The 20852-nt window shown below is 38.5% G+C and overlaps 1 protein-coding gene across 2 annotated transcripts in view; it reads right to left on the reverse strand.

Annotated features, from left to right (window-relative positions):
• Nucleotides 1–20043, reverse strand: part of Rab3gap1 (RAB3 GTPase activating protein catalytic subunit 1) — a 62450-nt gene extending 42407 nt beyond the window's left edge. The window contains exons 1-5 of one of the 2 annotated variants that reach the window (XM_050161470.1): nucleotides 19991–20043; nucleotides 19840–19895; nucleotides 13896–13971; nucleotides 6774–6906; nucleotides 3915–3993 (exon numbers count right to left, since the gene is read on the reverse strand). In XM_050161470.1, the coding sequence (XP_050017427.1) occupies nucleotides 3915–3993; nucleotides 6774–6906; nucleotides 13896–13971; nucleotides 19840–19895; nucleotides 19991–20008 (362 nt within the window). In that variant the 5' untranslated portion in view covers nucleotides 20009–20043. Of the gene's footprint in view, nucleotides 1–3914; nucleotides 3994–6773; nucleotides 6907–13895; nucleotides 13972–19839; nucleotides 19896–19990 lie in introns of those variants that run through there. The other variant, XM_050161471.1, reaches the window with a different exon arrangement.
• Between the last annotated feature and the right edge of the window lie 809 nt (nucleotides 20044–20852).

Below are 20852 nucleotides of genomic sequence, written 5' to 3' on the forward strand. Positions count from 1 at the left end.
AATGAAGGTAATTTATAAAACACATTTCTCATACTCACTTGCCTATTTAATGTTAGTCTCTGCATGTGTAGTTATAAATGCTGATTTATTGAACTTTCTTGGAGTACAATATATAAAAACTCTCCTTAAAGTTTAACTCATACTCTGTTCACTGTTTAGATGCTGCAATGACTCTTATAGTTTGGGGGTTTCATGAACAAAATTTATTTCATTCCTCAGCTCACCTTCACCCTCTGACCAATGAAATCAAGGTTCATCATGTAGAGGCAGCAGCAGATAACTAAAAGAAACCAGGACATAAATCCTTGGGAGAAAACAAGTTTCTTGGCATTCTTCCAGAAATGTTCCGCCTGTTCCTGACTTCCGTGGACTAATCTCGACTGACCAGTTCTGCTCCCAGGTTGCTGGTGTTGAAATAACTTAACGGGCAAATTCTAGAAATTAATCTGTATAGTACATTCATGGAAGTTAAGTTCCTAAATAACAAGAACAAACATCTGCCTTCTGACACTGATACCTGTTGCTAAATAAACCTTTGGGTTTTTTTTCTTCAAGACAGAGTTTCTCTGTAGCTTTGGAGCCTGTTCTGGAATTTGCTCTTGTAGACCAGGCTGGCCTTGAACTCACAGAGATCCACCTGCCTCTGCCTCCCAACTGCTGGGATTAAAGGCAAGTACCACCACGGCCCGGCAAGCCTTTGTTCTAATAAACTGTTATCTGCTTGACTAAAGGGTCTTCCATTTTTCTGCAATGTCTTCTACCTTCTACAATGTTTTCTGTGTGAAATGCTATACCCTCCCCCCCACACATCACTAAATTCCTAAATATTTTCTTAAGAATTTAACTTAAATATCAACTGAAAACCTCCACTAAACATATGCCCATCTCTGAAATTTAATATCTTTCTTCTATCATTATGATCTGTAAGCTATCAAAATAATTCACTGGTTTAAATTTCTTTACAAGCTCTACTTGAGATCTGGAACCCTTCCTTCACCAAGTCAACAAACACTAGTGTGGGTATTGTGAGAGAGAGAGACAGAGAGAAAGAACCTGTGCAAAAAACTATCAATAACAAAAAGTAAACAACTAGATTTTTCTATTATTTTCTCCTTTCTTTTGACAAGATCTTACTGTATATCAATGGCTAGCCTAGAACTCACAAAGATCTGCCTCCTATGTGACAGAATTAAAGGTGCACACTATGCTGGTCAGCTAAGCAAGTAGAGTTTTAAATGAACAAAGGCTTTGGACAGCTATCATCTCCCAAAAAGTGAACACCAGTAGTTAGCAGGAGGCACATGCATCAGAGTCATCATGAGACAGTACTTCACAATCATTAGTATGCTATCACCAAAAGTAAAAGGGATGAAGAAAAACTGAACTCTGGTTTTAATAGTGGCAACAGAATGCAGTGAACCTGCTGTGAAAAGTAGTATGGAAGTCTTAAAAATATTAAAACCCTCTAGGCATGATGGAATGCATACTCAGCAAGAAGAGCCAAAAGGATTTCTGAGTTTATGTTCAGTCTGATCTATATAGCAAGTTCTAGGTCAGATAAGACTACACAGTGAAAGTCCAGCTCAAGAATAATAATAAAATTTTTTAATTCAAATATTAACTACCACTCATCCTAGCAATCCCACTTCCGGGTATAGACCAAAAAGAACATAAACAGGCACTCCTGTTCACCCCATCCAAACAAACAAACAAACAACAATCTGAATGCTCATAAACACTTTGAGCCAACACAAAATACAATGGCATACATCACACAATGGAATATTAGCCCTTAAAACAGAATGAATGCACATAAATGAACCTTGAAAACTTAATAAGCCAGTAAGTCACAAAAGGATAAATACTCCACTTTTATGAACTACTAAAAGGATTAAGATCCATACAGATGGGAAATAAATACTGGCTTACGGAAGCTTATTGACGAAATGCCAGTTAACTAATGACTATGGGGGTATTTCATATTCAAACCAAAACAGCCTAACTTACTCTCATGTGTCCTTCAGGATTAAGGTGAATTATCAGTTCTTCTAAGAAACATTTTTATGACTTCATCTATGTGCATTAGAGGGATAGATCACTCCATAATATTTTTACGATGTATTTATCACACACTGTGGTCACTGTCTATTTTCCTTACTTTAAGCTTTAGTCACAACTAGCTTACTGATTGTGGTGGTTTGAAAACAAGGGCTCACAATGGGAGTGGCACTATTAAGAGGTGTGGCTTTGTTAGAGTAGTTGTGACCTTGTTGGAGGAAGTGTGTCACTGTGGAGGTGGACTTAGGTCTCATATATGTTAAGTCACACCCACCAGTATCTCAGTTCACTTCCTGTTGCCTGCAAGTCAAGATGTAGGACACTTGGCTACTTCTCCAGCATCATGTTTGCCTGCATTCCACATGCCACACCATGATGAAATAGATTAAACCTTTGAAAATGTAAGCCACTCCAATTAACAGTTTTCCTTGCTAAGAGTTGCTATGGTCATGGTATCTCTTCACAGGAATAGAAACCCTAACTAAGATACTGATATAGGGAACATATTTTAGTAGGACTATGTCTGGCTCATGTAAGTATTTTAAAATAATGTTTTTTAAAATGAAAGAAAATACAGGTACATTTAATATGCTTAATTTTCAAATGCTTGGCTGCTGTTTTTCTAATTTTTTTTAGGAAAAATGAAAGAAAAAAAATCTTCCAGTAACTACCAGCATATAGCAAACATGTTGTAATAGGTTCTCTCCTACTCCCACCACTCAAATACTAGGATTACAGGCATGTACTACCACATCTGGTCTATGAGGCCCTACAGATCAAACCAAGAGTCATGCATGATTAAGTAAGCACTCTACCCACTGAGTTATGTTCCCTAGATACTACTCTTTATTGTATACCCCCAACATAAAGTTCAGAGACTCTGAATGATTAACTGACAAAGATTAAAGAAATCCTTCAAATGTTAAGTGCCTCTTGCACTAAAATGTATCATATTTACAGATTCTTAGATATGTGGGTTTTGATTTTACCATGTAACTTTTTGAAGTCAACATTTTACTTAAATTTACAATAATATATACTAAATCTTCTATATTTAAGTGTTCTCTTAAATTCAGAGAGATATTCAGAACTGAAAGTAGGTATCATTCTGGGCTCTGAAGGGCAATGTGCAAAAGAGCTCAGAGCAAGTCCAAGGCGGCAGCCCTGAGAGATGTCTATCAAGTTAACTCTTGGTTAAATCTAGGAATCTGGATTTAGAGAGGGTTCTCATCATCACCATGTTGATAAAGACTTACTCAGTGTATCTAAACTACTTGTGCAAATAATATGGTTTATGTTATACACCTGTTGTACTTTTAGGAGTCTGAATTTGGTATATACTCTAGACAGAGGATACCAACTGACCAAGTCCTTTAAAGCTTCAAGGAGTTAGCCTCTAAAAAGCCTTCCTGATAGACAATGGCTCATATGTTGTCATAATCTGTTGCTGAGGGAACTGAGTATATCCAGTATAACCTAGAGGACCTCATTAGAAAAAGCTCTTCCAAGCCTGAGGTCTGCAGGTTTTTAACTCCCCTCTTCTTCCTCTGCTGACTGCACTCTGACTCAGCAGCTATAATAAGCAGCTCTAAGTACAGCCAGATGCTGGTCCTTTCAGCCCCCTAGTCCATCACTGAACCTAGAGTTAGTCTTGGGTTCACCTTAAAACACACACACTACCTGGGCATAGTGACAGACACCTTTAATCCCACCACTGTGGAGGCAGAGTTTCAGGCCAGCCTGGTCTACATAGTTTGAGGACAACCAGAGCTGTCTCAAAGCAAACCATACACACACACACACACACACACACACACACACACACACGAAAACATCTAAATAAAAAAGATACGTACCATCTCACTAGACAGTGTGCTCTTGGAGGAAAGTCATTATTCATACACAGCAAATCTTGCATTGACTGTGGAATAGCATCTATAGAAACATTTGATAATAAAAAAATGTCTATTTAAATTTTAAAGCAATTTTATACATGCTTTAAGGAAAGCTTATCTTACTGGACTGCAGACTTGAAATTGCTAAAGATCTAGATTCCTGTCAAATCCTTATCAACCCTATAGGTAGCCTTTCCATTACCCAAGACATATCTTCCCCATTTTTTTTTCTTTTTTTGGTTTTTCGAGACAAGGTTTCTCTACTTAGCTGCAGCTGTCCAGGAACTCCTTATGTAGCCCAGGCTGGCCTTGAACTCATAGAGATCCACCTGCCTCTGCCTCCCATAGGATTAAAGCCATTTACCAGCACTGCCCCTAGTCATCTTTAAATTTTTTATAAAACCTTTCTCTACTCAGTTTCTTATTTCTTTTTTCTTACTTTCTTTTTTTTTTTTTTCCTTTTTTTTTAAAAGTTTTTTTGAGACAGGGTTTCTCTGTGTATTTTTGGAGCCTGTCCAAGCCTTCTGTAGATCAAGCAGGGAAACCCTCAACTGAGAAAATACCTACACAATACTGTCCTGGCACTCTGTAGATCAAGCTGGCCTCAAACTCAGAGATTTGCCTGCCTTTGCCTCCGAAGTGCTGGGATCAAAGGTGTGCACCACCACTACCTGGCCAGTTTCTCATTTCTAACCCAAGTATTTTTAGCACTTACAATCTGATCCATAATCAGACACTGACATAAATTATCATTATATATTTCATAAATATATAACAAATTTAAAACTTAAAATATTTGCTTAAAATACATCCTTTTTATAATTTCTTAGCAAATTGTATATTTTACTAATATTCTAAAATAAATGGAAAAGAATCAACATTTTGAAACCCTGATTAACCAAAAATTAATAAAGAAGTCCAAAATAATGAAAATCAGTTCTCAATCTTCTGGCTGTTGGTAATATAGTTTTAAATGTATACCTCTAAGTTAATTAAAGTTTTACTTCTAATTCTTTCCATTAGTTACAGTTTTGATCATAATCAAATAAAATGGAAACTTCATAGTACACCAGCATGAGCAACAATGCCTTAACCACCTTCAATTCATGCATCTCCTCCTCCATAGCCCACTTTATCACCACCTCAGAACACTGCTCTGAAGCACCTCACTCTAGCAGCCTATCTCTAAAATAAGGTCTTTCTTAAAACCAACAAAACTTTCTTTATTTTGAACAGTTTCCTCATTTATGAATATAAAATGCACACATTTTCTTCCTCTTTTTTTCTCCCAAAACAGATACTTATCTTTTGTTTGCTACATGATCACCTTACATATGTGTCTATTTGACCCATGTTACCACTCTCTAAATCTAAATGTAGAAGTTATATAGCTTTGTCTGTAAGAATATATATAGCAGAAAAGGGAAACATGTTATGCCTACTAGGAAAAGCAGGCACTTCAGGCCCATGCTTACAAATGATAACTTGCTTTGATCAAAAAAAAAAAAAGTAACAAACAGTGTGCCGAATTTTTTTCAGAAAGACTGTGACAGGTAAAGTTCTTCCATGGTCTTCTTTAGCTTTCTGGAGTTTCCTACCAAATATGGTCCAATAACATTTAATAGTAAATTTCAAAAACAACTCATTTTAAATAAGTTTTATTTATAAAATACCACTATAAATGTTTTATTATTTACTGTTGGTAATCTCTTATAATGATAATTTATAAATTACACTGTCACAGATTTGTGTATTTGTAGAATATAATATATGCATGGTTTGAAGCATGTTGGGATGAACACCCTAAGACAAAGGGGGACTACTGTGTTTGACTAGCAGCTGAAATTCGTGCTTACTCAACACTTTGCTCACTGTTACACACTAGCACATCTCAGGACAGATTTTAGATTACATGACCTCCTAACAATTATAAGCTTTGTTGACTAAATATCGAGCATAGATCAATTAGAATACGGGTTTAGGTACAATATCTCGTTAAGTCTTCACATTAACCCTTGGGTACTTAATATTTACTTTACAAATAAAATAACACAAGTTTAGAAAGGTAACTAGAAAGTCCAAACAATCAGAATTTTAATGCGCTTCCTACAAGTAGACCTAAAATACTATACTGTACTATTAGTCAACAAATTCCCTTTACTTACACACCTTCATGGGCCAGTTTACTTGCTTCAATCTCCAAATAACCTTACCCGATCTCTTCTGATTAAGAGTTACCCCCACCAAAACTCCAAACTTCAGTGGAATTTCATCTGTCCTTATGATGCCATTTATCACTTTCTACCTCCTTTTACTTTACAGTTACTTAAACACCTTATCTTCCCCATAGAAAGGCCCATTACACATAGGATTTCATTCAAAAAGACTTAGCAGAAAACTTAGCACATCAGTTACTCCATAAGTATGTGCTGATTCAACCAATTTTAAGGTGACTGTCACTGGAGTTCTTCCTCTACTTCAGATGCAGTACTAGCTCATAATCTATTTAAGATGTAGTTAAAAAACAAACCAACCGGGTGGTGGTGGCACACACCTTCAATACCAGCACTCAGGAGGCAGAGGCAGGTGGAGCTCTGTGAGTTCAAGGCCAGTCTGGTCTACAAGATCTAGTTCTAGGACAGGCTCCAAAGCAACAGAGAAATCCTGTCTACAAAAAAACCAAACCAAACAAAAACAAAACAAAAAACCCATTTCCTATGGATATTACTGAGTTATAACAACTTAAATAACTAAAAGTTATAGACACTCTTAAAAGTCAAGACTGAACAAATATGACCAAAACAAAACAAAAAAACATACCCTCTGATTCTTCATCTTTTCCTTCTTTATCAGTGGACTCTTGTACAAGATAGTGATGAGTGATTGAGAACTTGAAGTCGGCAAAGGAAATCTCATCTGATCTCTCTTCCCAAGTGCCAGAAGTAAATATACCCTGCATTTAATAGCAGAATGGGAAAAACAGCCAACTTATTTAAGTCACTACAATGTTTACTATGTACAGTGGTTCCCCACATTTTTTAAATAATTTTTAAAATTTTATACACACTGGTGTTTTGCCTGTAGAGTTACAGACAGTTGTAAGCTGCCGTGTGGGTGCTGGAAATTGAACACAGGTCTTTGGGAAGAGCAGCCAGTGCTCTAAACTGCTGAGTCATCTCTCCAGCATATCCCCCCCCTTTCTACCCATTAATCAGAGTTGCAGTCTGCAGCTGTTCGCTACATAATAAAGGCAATTTAAAAAGCACAAATGATTTATCACAGTGACTATTTAAAAGGAGAGGAATCTTGGAGCCATATGGGAAGAGGGAACTGACCAAGTTGTCCTCTCTAAGTTCCACCTGCATACCATGGTATGAGCACAGAAGAGCACATGCGCACGCACAAGCACACACACACAAATATAATGTGATTTAAAAAATACTTGAGTATTAAATAGCAAGTGACTTAAAAAAATCTTAACTTTCAAATAACTTTATGCCATGTTTGAAAACATAAACAGAAATCCCATATTGCTTGTTTAAAAAGAACTAGCCAACTAAATATAACCTGTTTAAACTGTGTGCTTTGTGCAACACACAATGAAGCAAGGTATTAATCATGTATTCTGGGAAGACAAGCAACATTTACTGAGAATATACCGAGCAATGAACGTGTTACTAGTTCAGACCTTCTACATCAGGACCAGAAAGAGATGGCTCAGCTGTTAAGAGCACTTACTGACTTGGCCCAAGACTTGACTTCAGTTCCCAACATTAACATAGTGGCTCACTGGCTCACAAAAAAATAAATAAATAAAAAAGAGCCTCTAACTCTATTATGTTACATGGATATACATGCAGGCACTCACACACAAAAAAACAATCCTAAAAAAAAATTCACATCTGCATGCCAGTCTAAAATCAAACCAACAACAAAAGCTAAGACACGTACAAGACCAGCCTGGGTTATTAAGCTCTAATACAAGCTGGACGACAGAGTCAAACCCTGTCTCAAAAACAAAACAAATGTAACTGCCAAAATCCCCACAAAATTACTATGGTTTTAAATTATTTGTACAAAAAATACTTCTATTGCATTTATTATAGCAAAATGTGATCTATGTCAAATCAAGAAGGAAAACAGACATCGTTTAATAAAAATGGCTATTAGTTTGTTCATTATTTAAAGAATATTAGTTTCTGTAATCAAGCCCACATATAAACTGCTGTTTATGAATATCTAATATATAAGATTTATGCTGCTTACAATAAGTTGTAGAGTAATTTTATTACATAAATATTTGTCAAACATAAGTGAATAGACAGATTGGGCTAAGATATTTCTTAAGAATAAAGATCTTTCGAGAGGAGGGTAAAGGGGAATGGAGAATACAAATGATCTAATTGTGGAAATGGGAAAAAGGAGAGCTCTTAAGGGAGGAAGTAAATAGAGAAGGAAGGAGATTAATAAAATAACAATAAGGATGTCTGAAAAGGAATCACTATTAATAATTCACCCACAGCCAGGCAGTGGTGGCGCACACCTTTAATCCCAGCACTTGGGAGGCAGAGCAGGAGAATCTCTGTGAGCTCAAGGCCAGGCTGGTCTACAGATGGAGGTCCAGGACAGGCTCCAAAAGCTACAGAGAAACCCTGTCTCTAGAAAAAAAAAAAAAATTCACACACACACACAAATCTCTAATACAAATAACTTCATGTATAAATAAACGCATACAATTTTAACGAACCTTTCTCACGTAAGCTGATGGTGCTCCCTCAAAGAGCCAAAGACAACCTAACAAAACACCTATACCAGACATGAGAAGCCCTCTTAAGCTGTTGGCCAGGGCTGTCCAAAAGACTCCCAAAATATACAGCCTGTTGCTGTTGCCCTTGGTTACCCCCACCGAGGCAGAAGGTATATTTCTATTGTTGAAGATACCATGCACTTCAGAAACAGAGCCCAGAGATCCTTTGCACTGCAACTGGCCTGAATGCCTCTTCTCTGAGTACTAGTGTTCATGGTACCAGAAGGCGAAGGCAACCAACAGTCCTACCCAGCTATGACGCTTATGAACCACAACAATGACTAGCAAAGCACAATAACCCTACGGGTGCAATAGTAGTAAATATGCCTTGGTAGTAACAACTGCTCTCCAAATGGATTTAAGACCCCTCAGCAAGAGAAAGACCATGTCTGGTACTGGAAATCTAGCTAAGTACTCAGTGTTAGAGAAGGCATAGTTATTGGAGGAGAATCTACAGTCACTAATTTACTAAACAGCATAACCCCTAACGACGATCTATAAACTTATGCCCACCCGTAAGTGTAGTCTTCACCCGTCACCAAGGAAACATATCCCTGAAATAATGGAAAATAGTACAACCAGTCAAAATGCAGAGTTGTGGAGTCCAGTCCCAGTAGATACATCTATAAAACACTCTCGTACTTACGGTTCAAGGAATACTGCAGAAGAGAAGGCAGAAGATTGTTAAGAGCCAGAGGGTCAGGGAGTTTGCTTTAAGATTATGTTTCCTAATGATGTCAGAAGTTATACCCCAAAATATCTCACCAACATGACTGCCCAAATGTGAGCTGAACAAGGATGACACCAGTGAACAAGCCAAACCGGACAAACAGGCCCACAAGGCCTCAAGCCTACACAAAGAGCTATAAGCAACTGAGGACAGCGGGAAATGGGAGAGGTGGCCTTTCCCAGAGAAGAGTACGCCAACTAGTTTTTCAGTGACAAACACCCAGCCCTGAAAACATGCATAGAGGTAACATTATACAGACCAAACAGGTTATATTTAGAAATAAGTATGTATGTGTATTCATATGTGTATGTACACACACACATTAAAACAATTAATGGATAAAAGAGGTCATGGATTTGGAGGAGAGCAAGGAGGAGTTTATGGGAGGCTTGGAGGGACGAAAGAGAAGGGAGAACTGTAATTAAATTCTTAAAAAAGAAAGAAATTGTTTGTATGGTTTTGTTGGTTTTAGTGGCATATGTCTCAGACAAGATTAAGTTTCAAAATTTATATTGACAATTCATGCTGAAAAATATATCATTTATTTATATCATAATTGGTAAGCAAATCTTTAAAAATATACAACATTGAGAAACATCTAAAAATGTCCACAGAGACCTTTTGTCTACCTTAATTAAACTTGAGCTTTTCACGCATGGGTTCATTATATAACACTCCCCTTAGGAGCTAGGTGTTTAACAGCTAGGTGTTCCAAGGAATAACGAATCATTTTTTTATTGCCAAAAATATGTTAAGTTGTCCTATATGCTGACATCCTATTTGCAGTCTTCTTTACTTAAGTATCATTTTCTAGCCTCTGACGTATGTAATAGAATGGCAGTAAAAACAGCTAGATCTCACTGAGAACACTGTCATTAACAGATGAGCAACAATACCAGAACTCTGAAGTACGCAGTGTAACTTTACAGCCCATAGGCATCACTGTTACCAAAATGAGCTCTTGCCATTTACACAACAAAAATAAAAAGGTTAACCATTACCAAATATAACAAAAGTCTTCTTAAAATTTCGTACACTATAGCTACTCCTTAAACAAAACTGAAAATTAAAAAACATAAAATAAAAAGATCTTATTTTAAATAGTCCTATTCCCTGCCCCCCCCCCAAAATATGAGCAGCTCAACACTGCCTTTATACTTCATTTTAGAGACACTGAATTCTCAGTGACTGAGGTCCTCATCTAGCTCTTAAAGGAATCCCAGATATACATAGTTTGTGTCTGTCCCAAATTTAACTTACAGAAAAACTAGAGAAAACCTACAGTTAAATTCACTGTACATTTGCCACATGGACCCCTAAGTATGGAAGTGTCGCTCCAATCTGCCAAGTATGGAAAACCCAACCTCGTTTCCATGCTGCAGGGTTGCTGGTCTTCTATTAGTCTTCTAAAGTTAGTGATTCCTCTTTAATTTTTTAGAGGGGTAAGAGTTGGTCTATTACCAGATCGTGACATATCTAAATTTAACATTTAAAAAAAGCACTTGTAATTTTTGCCAGATACATAGAATCCTAAAATTCTAAAGTTAAAGGAATTTCAAAGGCCATTTCTTTAATTTTCCCCAACTTCATGTAAGATTATAAGTTCATCTGTTTTATAAAGCCCAAAATACTAAAATTCAAAAAGCTCTCTTAGAAATCTACTTAATTCTTTTGAGTAATGTTACATTTAATTAAATTTTATCATAGCAAAATCCCACCAAGTAAAACAGAAAAACAATGTGTATCTGAAAGATGAGACCTAGCTTTAACCCTATTTTATCAACTGCTGGCAAAATAATCAAGCAAATTACATGAACTCCAGGCCTCATTCCACATTCACTGACTAGAGTAATACCTCATTGATGACGTTTATTAAGGATTAAGTAAGTCAACAGGCATAGACCCAATCAATAATACTGTATGGTTCGACTGTGTACGCCCAAGAAATGTCATCCTTTCTTTAATCTATTTCCTAGCACTTCAGGGTCGACAATGGTCAAGTAGCTCAGTTACAAAACCTTCCTTTGAACAAAAATCAATCTACCCAGAGTAGATTTTAAATTTCTCTGTGTGTGTGTGTGTACATACTTGCATGCACAGGAGTGTGTGCTCACAGGGGTCAAATAGAGAAGGCTAGATTGACTTGGAGCTGAAGTTACAGATGATTGTGAGCTGTTTAGTGTGGGTGCTAGAGGAACCAAACCTCTGGAAAAGCTGTGAGTGCTCTTAACCAGACTAGCCCATCTCTCCAGCCCTTAAGGAATATCTGAAGGTTCTGTAGAGTAGTTCACTGTGATTACAAACTGGAGAGGAGTTCACCTATGAGAGGAAGGGCATCTGATGAGATCTGCATGCTCATATCTTTTTCTTTTGGGTTCTTGACTTTTTGGACCAAGGACATGGTTATACTCTTTTTTAAAAAGTCACTGATGATTCTATATTATAACGTAAAAGGAAGTATCTGGTTGTATAGCTTATTGGTAGAGGATATACTTAGCATTCCCATGGACTCAATCCCCAGCACCAAATAAACAAAAAACAATTATAAAATATTTACTGCATCATACATTGTGGTAATAAACTTCTATGTCAATGTAACTTTCTAATGATGCTTTCCAAACAAATAGAAATATAGCACTATTTCACATTTTTGCAAGTATTTAACGTGTAGTTTTTCTTTTTATTTATTTCACATTTTTAAAGGCAAGATCTCATTATGTAACCTGTGTTTAGTATACATATTTTTTTCTGGAACAGAAAAAAAAGTGGGTTTTTTTTTTGTTTTTTTAAATATGTTTTCCAGGCTGATATGGAATTTGATGAAGACAAGCAATCCTTCAGCCTGAGGATGATCAAGCAATAGTTGGGGATAGCCTGAGCTATATAGCAAAACTTGCCTCTGGGAGGAAAAGTGTATTTTAAATATCTAGTAAGCAGTCAAGGAAGCAGACAGGGGTATGACTGAACAAGAAATGGAAGATTAATTTTGCTGAAACTCGATCATGAGCACATGGGAGTTCCTTATACTATCTTAAAATTTTTACTTTTTAAATCTACAGCTAAGTTTTTTAAGATTGTTAACTGTGTGTATACATATGGGATGGGTATGTGTATGTATGAGTGAAGGTACCCACAGGAAACAGAAAAGGATGCCATACATATTCCCTGGAGCTGGAGATAGATAGTTATGAATGAAGAACTCAAACTCCAGTGCCTAACTGCTAAACCATCTCTCCAGTCTCCATAATTAAATTTTAAAACAGAAATTTATTTTAAATTTCCTCTCAGTAGATGAGAACTGGTAATCACTTCCTTTACAGGTATGAAAATTTAGTCATTATCTAAACTCTCTTTTTTATTCCCCAAGACAAAGTTTCTCTGGATAGCTTTGATTGTCCTGGAACTAACTTTGTAGATAAGGATGGCCTGGAACTCACAGAGATCCATTTGCCTCTGCCTCCCAATTGCTGGGATTAAAGGCTTATGCCTTTAATAATAATCCCTTCCATTTATACTTTCTTTAATCCTATCAATTGCAGCTCACCTTAAAATTTGCTTCTTTCTTCACCTCTTGATGCACTAAGAGAGAGAAATGGGCCCGAGCTAATACCTCCTCAGCCTCAACTACATGCCTGAAGTATGAACCTTCTATAAACATACTACTGACTTAAATCCTAACATCTATTATCTTAATTTTATTTCCTCATTACTTCCTTTCTCTCATGAGAACTTACCTTGATAACTCTCGGAATATTTTCTTGGGGAAACATCTAGAGTGTGGTTTACTAGTATAGTATCAATACAAACTGCAAAGTAACTGCAGCTAATAATTACATCAAGAATTGTTATAAAAAAAGATGTTTTTCCCATTAATGAACTCTTGGAAGTTCAATTTCTCTCTGATCAATTAAAAACTTTTAAAAAATATTTATTGGCCAAAAAGAAAACTTGGATTTTGAGAAAAATAAACTCAGAAGAAATTAATGAGACCACACAAAGAAACTCATATGTAAAACTTGATGATTTAAAAAAATGTTTCACAAGAAAGCCTGGTGACAATACTGGCAATGGGGAGGCAGAGGCAGGCAGAACTCTGAGTTCAAGATCAGCCTGGTCTACATACTGAGTTCCAAGATAACCAGAGCTACATAGTAAGATCCTGCCTCAAAAAAGCCAAATCAATAAGTTAAAAAGTTTCACAAATGCCATATATATATAATATATATATATATCATTTGCTACAAAATCAAATCCAAATTCTTCCAGATGCTATTTGATACTCAGAAAGATTATATATAACTTAAAATTTAAACATTTAATTCAATTGCATCACATGTAGTAAAGGGTACAAAAATGGGATTTCAAAGTAAATCCCAATCTAGAGATACAAGCAAACAGATCTGACCTTTTCAAGTGGTTGTCCCAGAGAGTTTCCAATCAGTTTCCAGTCATTCAAGACTTCTTCAACTTTGGAAATGAATCTAAGAAGGAAAGAAAACATTCTAAATACATAACTAAACATTTCCTATTAATGTACAGTTTCTTTAGAAAGACATTTCCTTACATCCTAACATTACAGAGGATTAGAGAATGCTCATTGAGTTTGATACTGTGAGCCCAACTCAGGGATATAGAATAAAAACAGAAACAATGTTGCTTAGTTCAAGAATTAATTTTTGATTCATTTAAATCTATTCACTAAATAAAAGCTTTATTTCCACAAAATATAAACTAAGAACAATCTCTCTCTCTCTCTCTCTCTCTCTCTCTCGGTTTTTTGAGACAGGGCTTCTCTGTTTAACAACAGCTCTGGCTGCTCATTCATATATTTTATTCACATATGAATTTACTTTGGGGGAGTTTACACAAATGACAATTACTAAATTTGAAAATGAATGAACTAAAAATAAATTTACATTTAAAAAAATAAAAATCTACAGCATATCCAACAGGGATCAAAATACACATTAGGCATACACTGCGGGGTCTAGGAATACAGGCTAGTGGTACAGGACTTACTGGAAAGCCTGAGTTCCACCCAAGCAACCCTGTCTGCACAGAAAAGCACTAAAACTACACTGCACTTTTTATAAAAGTAAAGCGGAAAACTACTTTAATGTGCAATTGCAGTAAACAATCATAAGATAATGAAACATCCACTTATATGTTCCCATTAAAAATTGTTCTCAAGAACATTTGAGGAAATAAAAATATGTTAAGTGAAAAAAGAAAGCTGTAGAAACAATCATTGATATAGTTTGATCTAAAAAGTTTACACATACACAATTAAAAGAAAATATGTCAAAAAGTTAATAGCTATCTTCAGTGGAAGGTTCAAAGGTATTTTTTATTTTACTACAAGGTATTATTGCTATAACAAAAATAATTTAAGGGGCTAGAGAGATGGCTCAGTGGTTAAGAGCATTGCCTGCTCTTCCAAAGGTCCTGAGTTCAATTCCCAGCAACCACATGGTGGCTCACAACCATCTGTAATGAGATCTGGCGCCCTCTTCTGGCCTGCAGGCACACATGGAGGCAGAATATTGTATACATAATAAATAGATATTTTAAAAAAATAATTTAAAATATAATTTTCAGATAAAAGAACTATATTAAAATAATTTAAGAACTCTAGTTCTTGTACTTGCTAGGAGACAACTACAAATATTGAGATTTGACTAGAAAAATTCAATAACATTTTTCTTTAACAGTTCTCCATGTCTTTGCTGATGAGTCATTTAACTTCTCCTTATATTAGGTTCTTTTTTTTATTGTTTCTATTGAGCTATACATTTTTGTCCGCTCCCCTCTCTCCCTCCCCTCTTTCATTCTACCCTCTCCCATGACCCCTACACTTCGAATTTACTCAGGAGATCCTGCCTTTTTCTCCTTCCATGTATGTCTCTCTTAAGTTCTTTTGCACACTTTTGGAAGAATAGGTTTCTTTCCATTTCCCTTTGGATATATTATCTGAACCGTGTCTGTTTCTTTTGCTAGACTACACTTTCAGTAAGAACAGGAACCTTAATTTTTTTTTTCTTTTTTTCTTGTTTACTGCAGTACTGGGGAATTGAACCCAGAGCAAGGAGCATGCTGAGCCTTATCTGTTTTTACTAGCTACTAAACCCCTAAAGTCTTACACAGTGTCTCACACATGAACATTCAGTAAATACTTTTTCAGCATAAAAATAATAATTTTAGGGGCTGGAGAGATGGCTCAGTGGTTAAAAGCATTGCCTGCTCTTCCAAAGGTCCTGAGTTCAATTCCCGGCAACCACACAGTGGCTCAAAACCATTTGTAATGATGTCTGGTGCCCTCTTCTGGCTTGAAGACAGACAGACAGAATTTTGTATACATAATAAATAAATAGATAGATAAATAAATAAATAAATAAATAAGGTTTCTACTTAGTCATCTCAATAAATTATCTGTATAGTACATAACTTTTAGGTTTCAAACCTGGGACAACAGCTAGGGTTGCCTATTTAACACATCAAATCAGACACTGGCCAACAGGTTCTCCTGGCATCCCTCTGTCCCTAGCTGTTCCTGGGCCCTCCTAGCTGGCATACTCCAACCCTACCCTGGACTTCCCCAGCCCAGAGACTGAGCTGCCCTTCCCTATATAACCAACCATTTTGGAGTTTTTCATCTGCTCTCTTTGGGGCCTCCTGGTTGCTGCACCTGGTCTCCTCTCACTCCTCTCCCTTCCCCTCCCCATCTCCTCACATGGCTGGCTTAGTTAAATAGGGTCATGAGTACTCTGGGCTATCCCAGATGTCCCTGCCTCTGGCTCTGTTCTCCCACATAGCTACAATAAACTTTCTCCTCCACCACACCTAGGAGCAGTCATATTCCCCTCCTTTTACTTCCTTTCTTTCTTTTTTCATTCAATAGCATACTTATTAGGTCTCAAGAAATTCCCTATGCAGTCTGGCAGTTAGACAAAAGCCAGCATTCCTTCAGGAACTTAAGAAGATAGCTCCTACTTGCTAAAATGAGTTATCTCCTTATCTCTGGCAAAGGTACTTATGGCTCTTCCATTAAACTCTGCTTGTTCTACTTACCAAGGTCTAAACTAACCTCTAGGCTCCCTCAGTCCCTACTCACAAGTACCCATTACAGAGCATATCCCACTACCCTAACCCTCTCCATCCCCTGAGCTTCTCTTTCCTTCTCCTAGTTTCCCTTTTCATATGTACATAACCCAACCATTGAGGCTACACATTCGCTTGGTCTCTGGCCCCCATGCTTCCCATGCGTTCTCTTTGCTCCTCTTCTCTTCCTCACCACCCCTCCTCTCATGGCTAGTTCAGTCTGGACTCTTCCAGATGCCCCTCGCTGTTCTCTCCTCATATGTACAATAAGCCTCCTCATCAACCATACCTAAGAGTGGTCATGTCCTCATTTTCATTCAATATTGAAAAGAACTTTTCATCCAAATATTAAAATCAAGGCTTAAGAAACTTCAAAGTCAGTCCAGGTAGTGGTGGCTCATGCCTTCAATTTCTGCATTCAGGAGGTAGCAACTGGACCTGTGTTAGAAGCCAGCCTGGTCTACAGAGCAAGTTCTAGGACAGCCAGGGTTACACAGAGAAACCCTGTCTCAAAAAACCAAACCCAAAAGCATTCAAAGCCTCCACATTTGTCTCATGAATTATAAAATACTGGTTTTATTCTACAAAGAGAAACTTAGAAGACAAAAGTTTAACTTCCTACTTTGTGGCAGTCCTCATAACTGTGCTAACAATTATTTCCACATGAGCAACCAAAGAATTTAATATTCCCCTCAGGAAATTCTTTTGAGCCAAATTTTTTTTATTCATTTCTTGCATTTGAAGTACTCTTTGATGATATCTTTGGCCTGAGATTCTTCGCCATAGTCCTTAACCATTACACATTTACAACCACTTTATGAGGCTTCCTCTCTCAACCAGTTTTGCAGAGGCCTACCCACTGCCCTAGTTTGTTGTCACCAGTCTTAAATTAGGATGATTTGGTGCTCAGCACAAAGTGCCTTCACACTTGACATACACAGACTCATCACAACCGCACACAAACATGAATACCATGTCATGCTAGGCCATCATGGATGAGGGTGGTCTTCACCATCCCTTGTAAGGAGGTACTGGCATCCATTAAACCTCAAGCAGCAATGTCTTCCTCTGCCAAGGCAGTGGATTATGGGTGAGTCATAACCTTAAATGCACCTGAGCCTCTGTTCCTACCCAACTCAAAGGCAACAGAGGAAAAGGCTTTTTTTTTTCTTTAAATACATTGGTGTTTTCCCTGTATATATGCTTTCCCTCCACATATGTCTATGTGAGGGTGTTACATCACCTGGAACTGGAGTTAGTAAGTTACGAGCTGCCATGTGGCTGCTGGGAATTGAACCGGGGTCCTCTGAAAGACCAGTCAGTGCTCTTAACCACTGAGCCATCTCTCAGCTCCCCTCCGGAAATCCTAAGTTATTTAACTAGGGGAAAACTATCATTTTCCACTCCAAAAACTGATGTTTACTTATCACTCATCCTCCAAGATCAAATTTTATTTTTCTTACTGCCTTCAAAATATCAGCCTTAGAGTCAACATGCCCAAAATGGCACTCTGGCTACTTTGATGCTGATCTTCACCCTTTAGGCAAGATATGGAAGTTTCACAGCTGAGGCTTTCCCCCAGACTTACTAAGCTCATCTTCCTAAATCTAGTTCATTCTACTCAACTAACTACAGCTTCACTTTACGAATCAAGGTAAATTGCTTGTTTCCTCTTACCACAGTGTAACAACTAAAACAATCCTTGTACCTTCTGGCCAGAATCTCTTAACCACTTTGTTAAGCAGCAGTTCCTTCTAATTACGGTCTTCTGACCAGCAGCATCTATATTACCTGGGCCCATGTGAGAAAAGCAGATTTGGGAATCTGACCTAAAACCAACATTAGTGGGAAATGCTGAGACTACAGACCAGCAAATTCTGATGCACAAGTGAGTTTGAGACTTTTCAGTCAAATGTACTGACTCTAGATTCCTCCATTTGGCTTTGGCAGGGGGTCTTTCTTATTTTTATTATTTCCCAGTGATAGCGCCTCACTTACATGTCTAGCAATGTCAGTCCCTTCTCTAAGCAAACCCTTAACCATTGTCCTTTTTTTTTTTTTCTTGAGGCCAGATCTATTCGATTGGTCAGGTTGGTCTTAATGTCCTTAGCTCAAGGGATCCTTCCAACTCAGCCTTCCCAGCAGCCAAGATTATAAGTAGGTGCCATCTCACCCAGCTTCCATTTCCCTTTCCGCTTCCAAAGCAGGGTATTTCCTACTTTTCCCTACAAAAATGTCTTCAACAATTTTGTAGTCTACATTACCCTATTTAACTGGTTCTTTGTAGTCAGTATCAATTAACTTACATTTTAACTATTTTGGGGGCTTTTTTTTTTTTTAAAAGGAATAGATTTCCCCATCCTTGGGATAGCTCAGGGCACACAGTACTTACTTGCCCAGAAAAGTCTCGCTAGTGTGTTCGTCTTACTGACTCTATGTCAGACATGTGGGGATGGGCATACAGGTCAAAGTACTATTTCATCAAGGATCTTCTATATTTTTCTCCGCTACCATTTGATAGGAGAGGCACAAATGTGGAAAGTCTACAAACACTTCGACAATAAAACGACCTCAATACCTTTGAGGTCAATGAGCAGGGAAAAAAAAATCACAATCTAAGCTATCAAATTAACAAACTTTGCTTTCAACTAACGTAAGTGATAAAACAATTTCACCGGAACAGTTGTCCATCGAGTTTGATAAGCTCAGGAAGTCTGGGCACATAACCAAGTTCCAAATGTAAGAGTGGGAACCAAAACATTCCAAAGACGTATGCTTGTAAAAATAAAGAGGCGGAGGAAAGGGCGAAGGAGGGCAGAAAGGAAAGCAATAAAGAACAAGTTTTTTAAGTTTGTGAACTAATTGCTCTGGAAGCCAGGATGGAGATGGTTTGGGCCGACAGATGAACAGCCGTCAGTGCGCTAAAGCAAAACCTCTTCCAATAAACACGGGGAGACAACCCAGCCGCGGCTCAGCTGACTGCTTAAGGTGACAACCGAGACAAACCGACAAAAACAGCAGACGACCCAGGGGCGACCTCGGAAATCCGGGTCAGGGAAGTGGTCTGGGAGGCAACACAACTTTGTCTCAAAGGCGGAGTCGGAAGGTCTGTCTGACCGGCCCCGATGAGTGACGCGGAAGAAGCCTTAGCTGCCCAGGGCACGGGGACGCGAAACGTGGGCGTCTCCCTCGGAACCCGCGTCACCTGTGCGGTGCTGCCGGGGCCGGTGAGGACCAAACGCGCGACTCACCTTTCCCACTCAGAGGCCGTGGTGAAGTCCGTGATCTCAAACACCTCGGACTCGGGCTGCGGGGAAAGAGAAGGGCACAGACATTAAGCCGCGGGCCGCTGACGTGGCCGGCAGAACCCGGTGACAGATGCGCCCAGGCTGCAGAACTCACCTCACTGTCCGCCGCCATCTTGCGGAGCGGAGCGTCAGGCCGCGCGCAAGGGCTGCCGGGAAAAAGGGCCTAGGAGGCGGGTACTGAGTGCCTGTGGGCGGGACTTCGGTGCGGAGTAGGTGTGGCCTCTGTGCAGGTCCGCCCACGGAGGACGTGGTGCAATTTGTCCAGGCAGGAAGCTCTTAGAGTGACTTCCACTCTCCCTCTAGGTTGTTTAATCATATTTTAAAAAACCTTGTAGTGGCTAGAGAGATGGCTCTGAGGTTAAGACTACGCACTGCTCTTCCAGGGGACCTCGGTTCGATTTCTAGCACCCACATGAGAGTTCCCAACTGTTTGAGACTCTAGTCCCTAGTGATCATGTGCCCTCTTCTGGCTTCCACTGACACCAGGCATGCTCGTGGTACCCAGACTTACTTACATTCTGCCAAACACACACATTAAGTTAAATTTAAGAAATATTTTAAAAGTATTAAAAGCTCTTTCTCTTCCGGTCACAGGCGCTTCTGGAGCCGCCGATTACCGTCCAGCCATGGCCAAGTCCAAGAACCACACCACACACAACCAGTCCCGGAAATGGCACAGAAACGGCATCAAGAAACCCCGGTCACAAAGATACTAATCTCTCAAGGGGGTTGACCCCAAGTTCCTGAGGAACATGCGTTTTGCTAAGAAGCACAACAAGAAAGGCCTGAAGAAGATGCAGGCAAATAATGCAAAGGAGTGCACGTGCAGAGGCCATCAAGGCCCTGGTGAAGCCCCAGGTGGTGAAGCCCAAGGTGCCAAAGGGCCCCAGCCGCAAACTCACCTGTCTGGCTTTAATTGCTCACCCCAAGCTTGGGAAGCGGATTAGAAGCTACAT

This window comes from Alexandromys fortis, unplaced genomic scaffold (genome assembly GCF_014885135.2).
Source record: "Alexandromys fortis isolate MF-2015 unplaced genomic scaffold, M_Fortis_MF-2015_v1.1 scaffold_109, whole genome shotgun sequence".
NCBI lineage: Eukaryota > Metazoa > Chordata > Mammalia > Rodentia > Cricetidae > Alexandromys > Alexandromys fortis.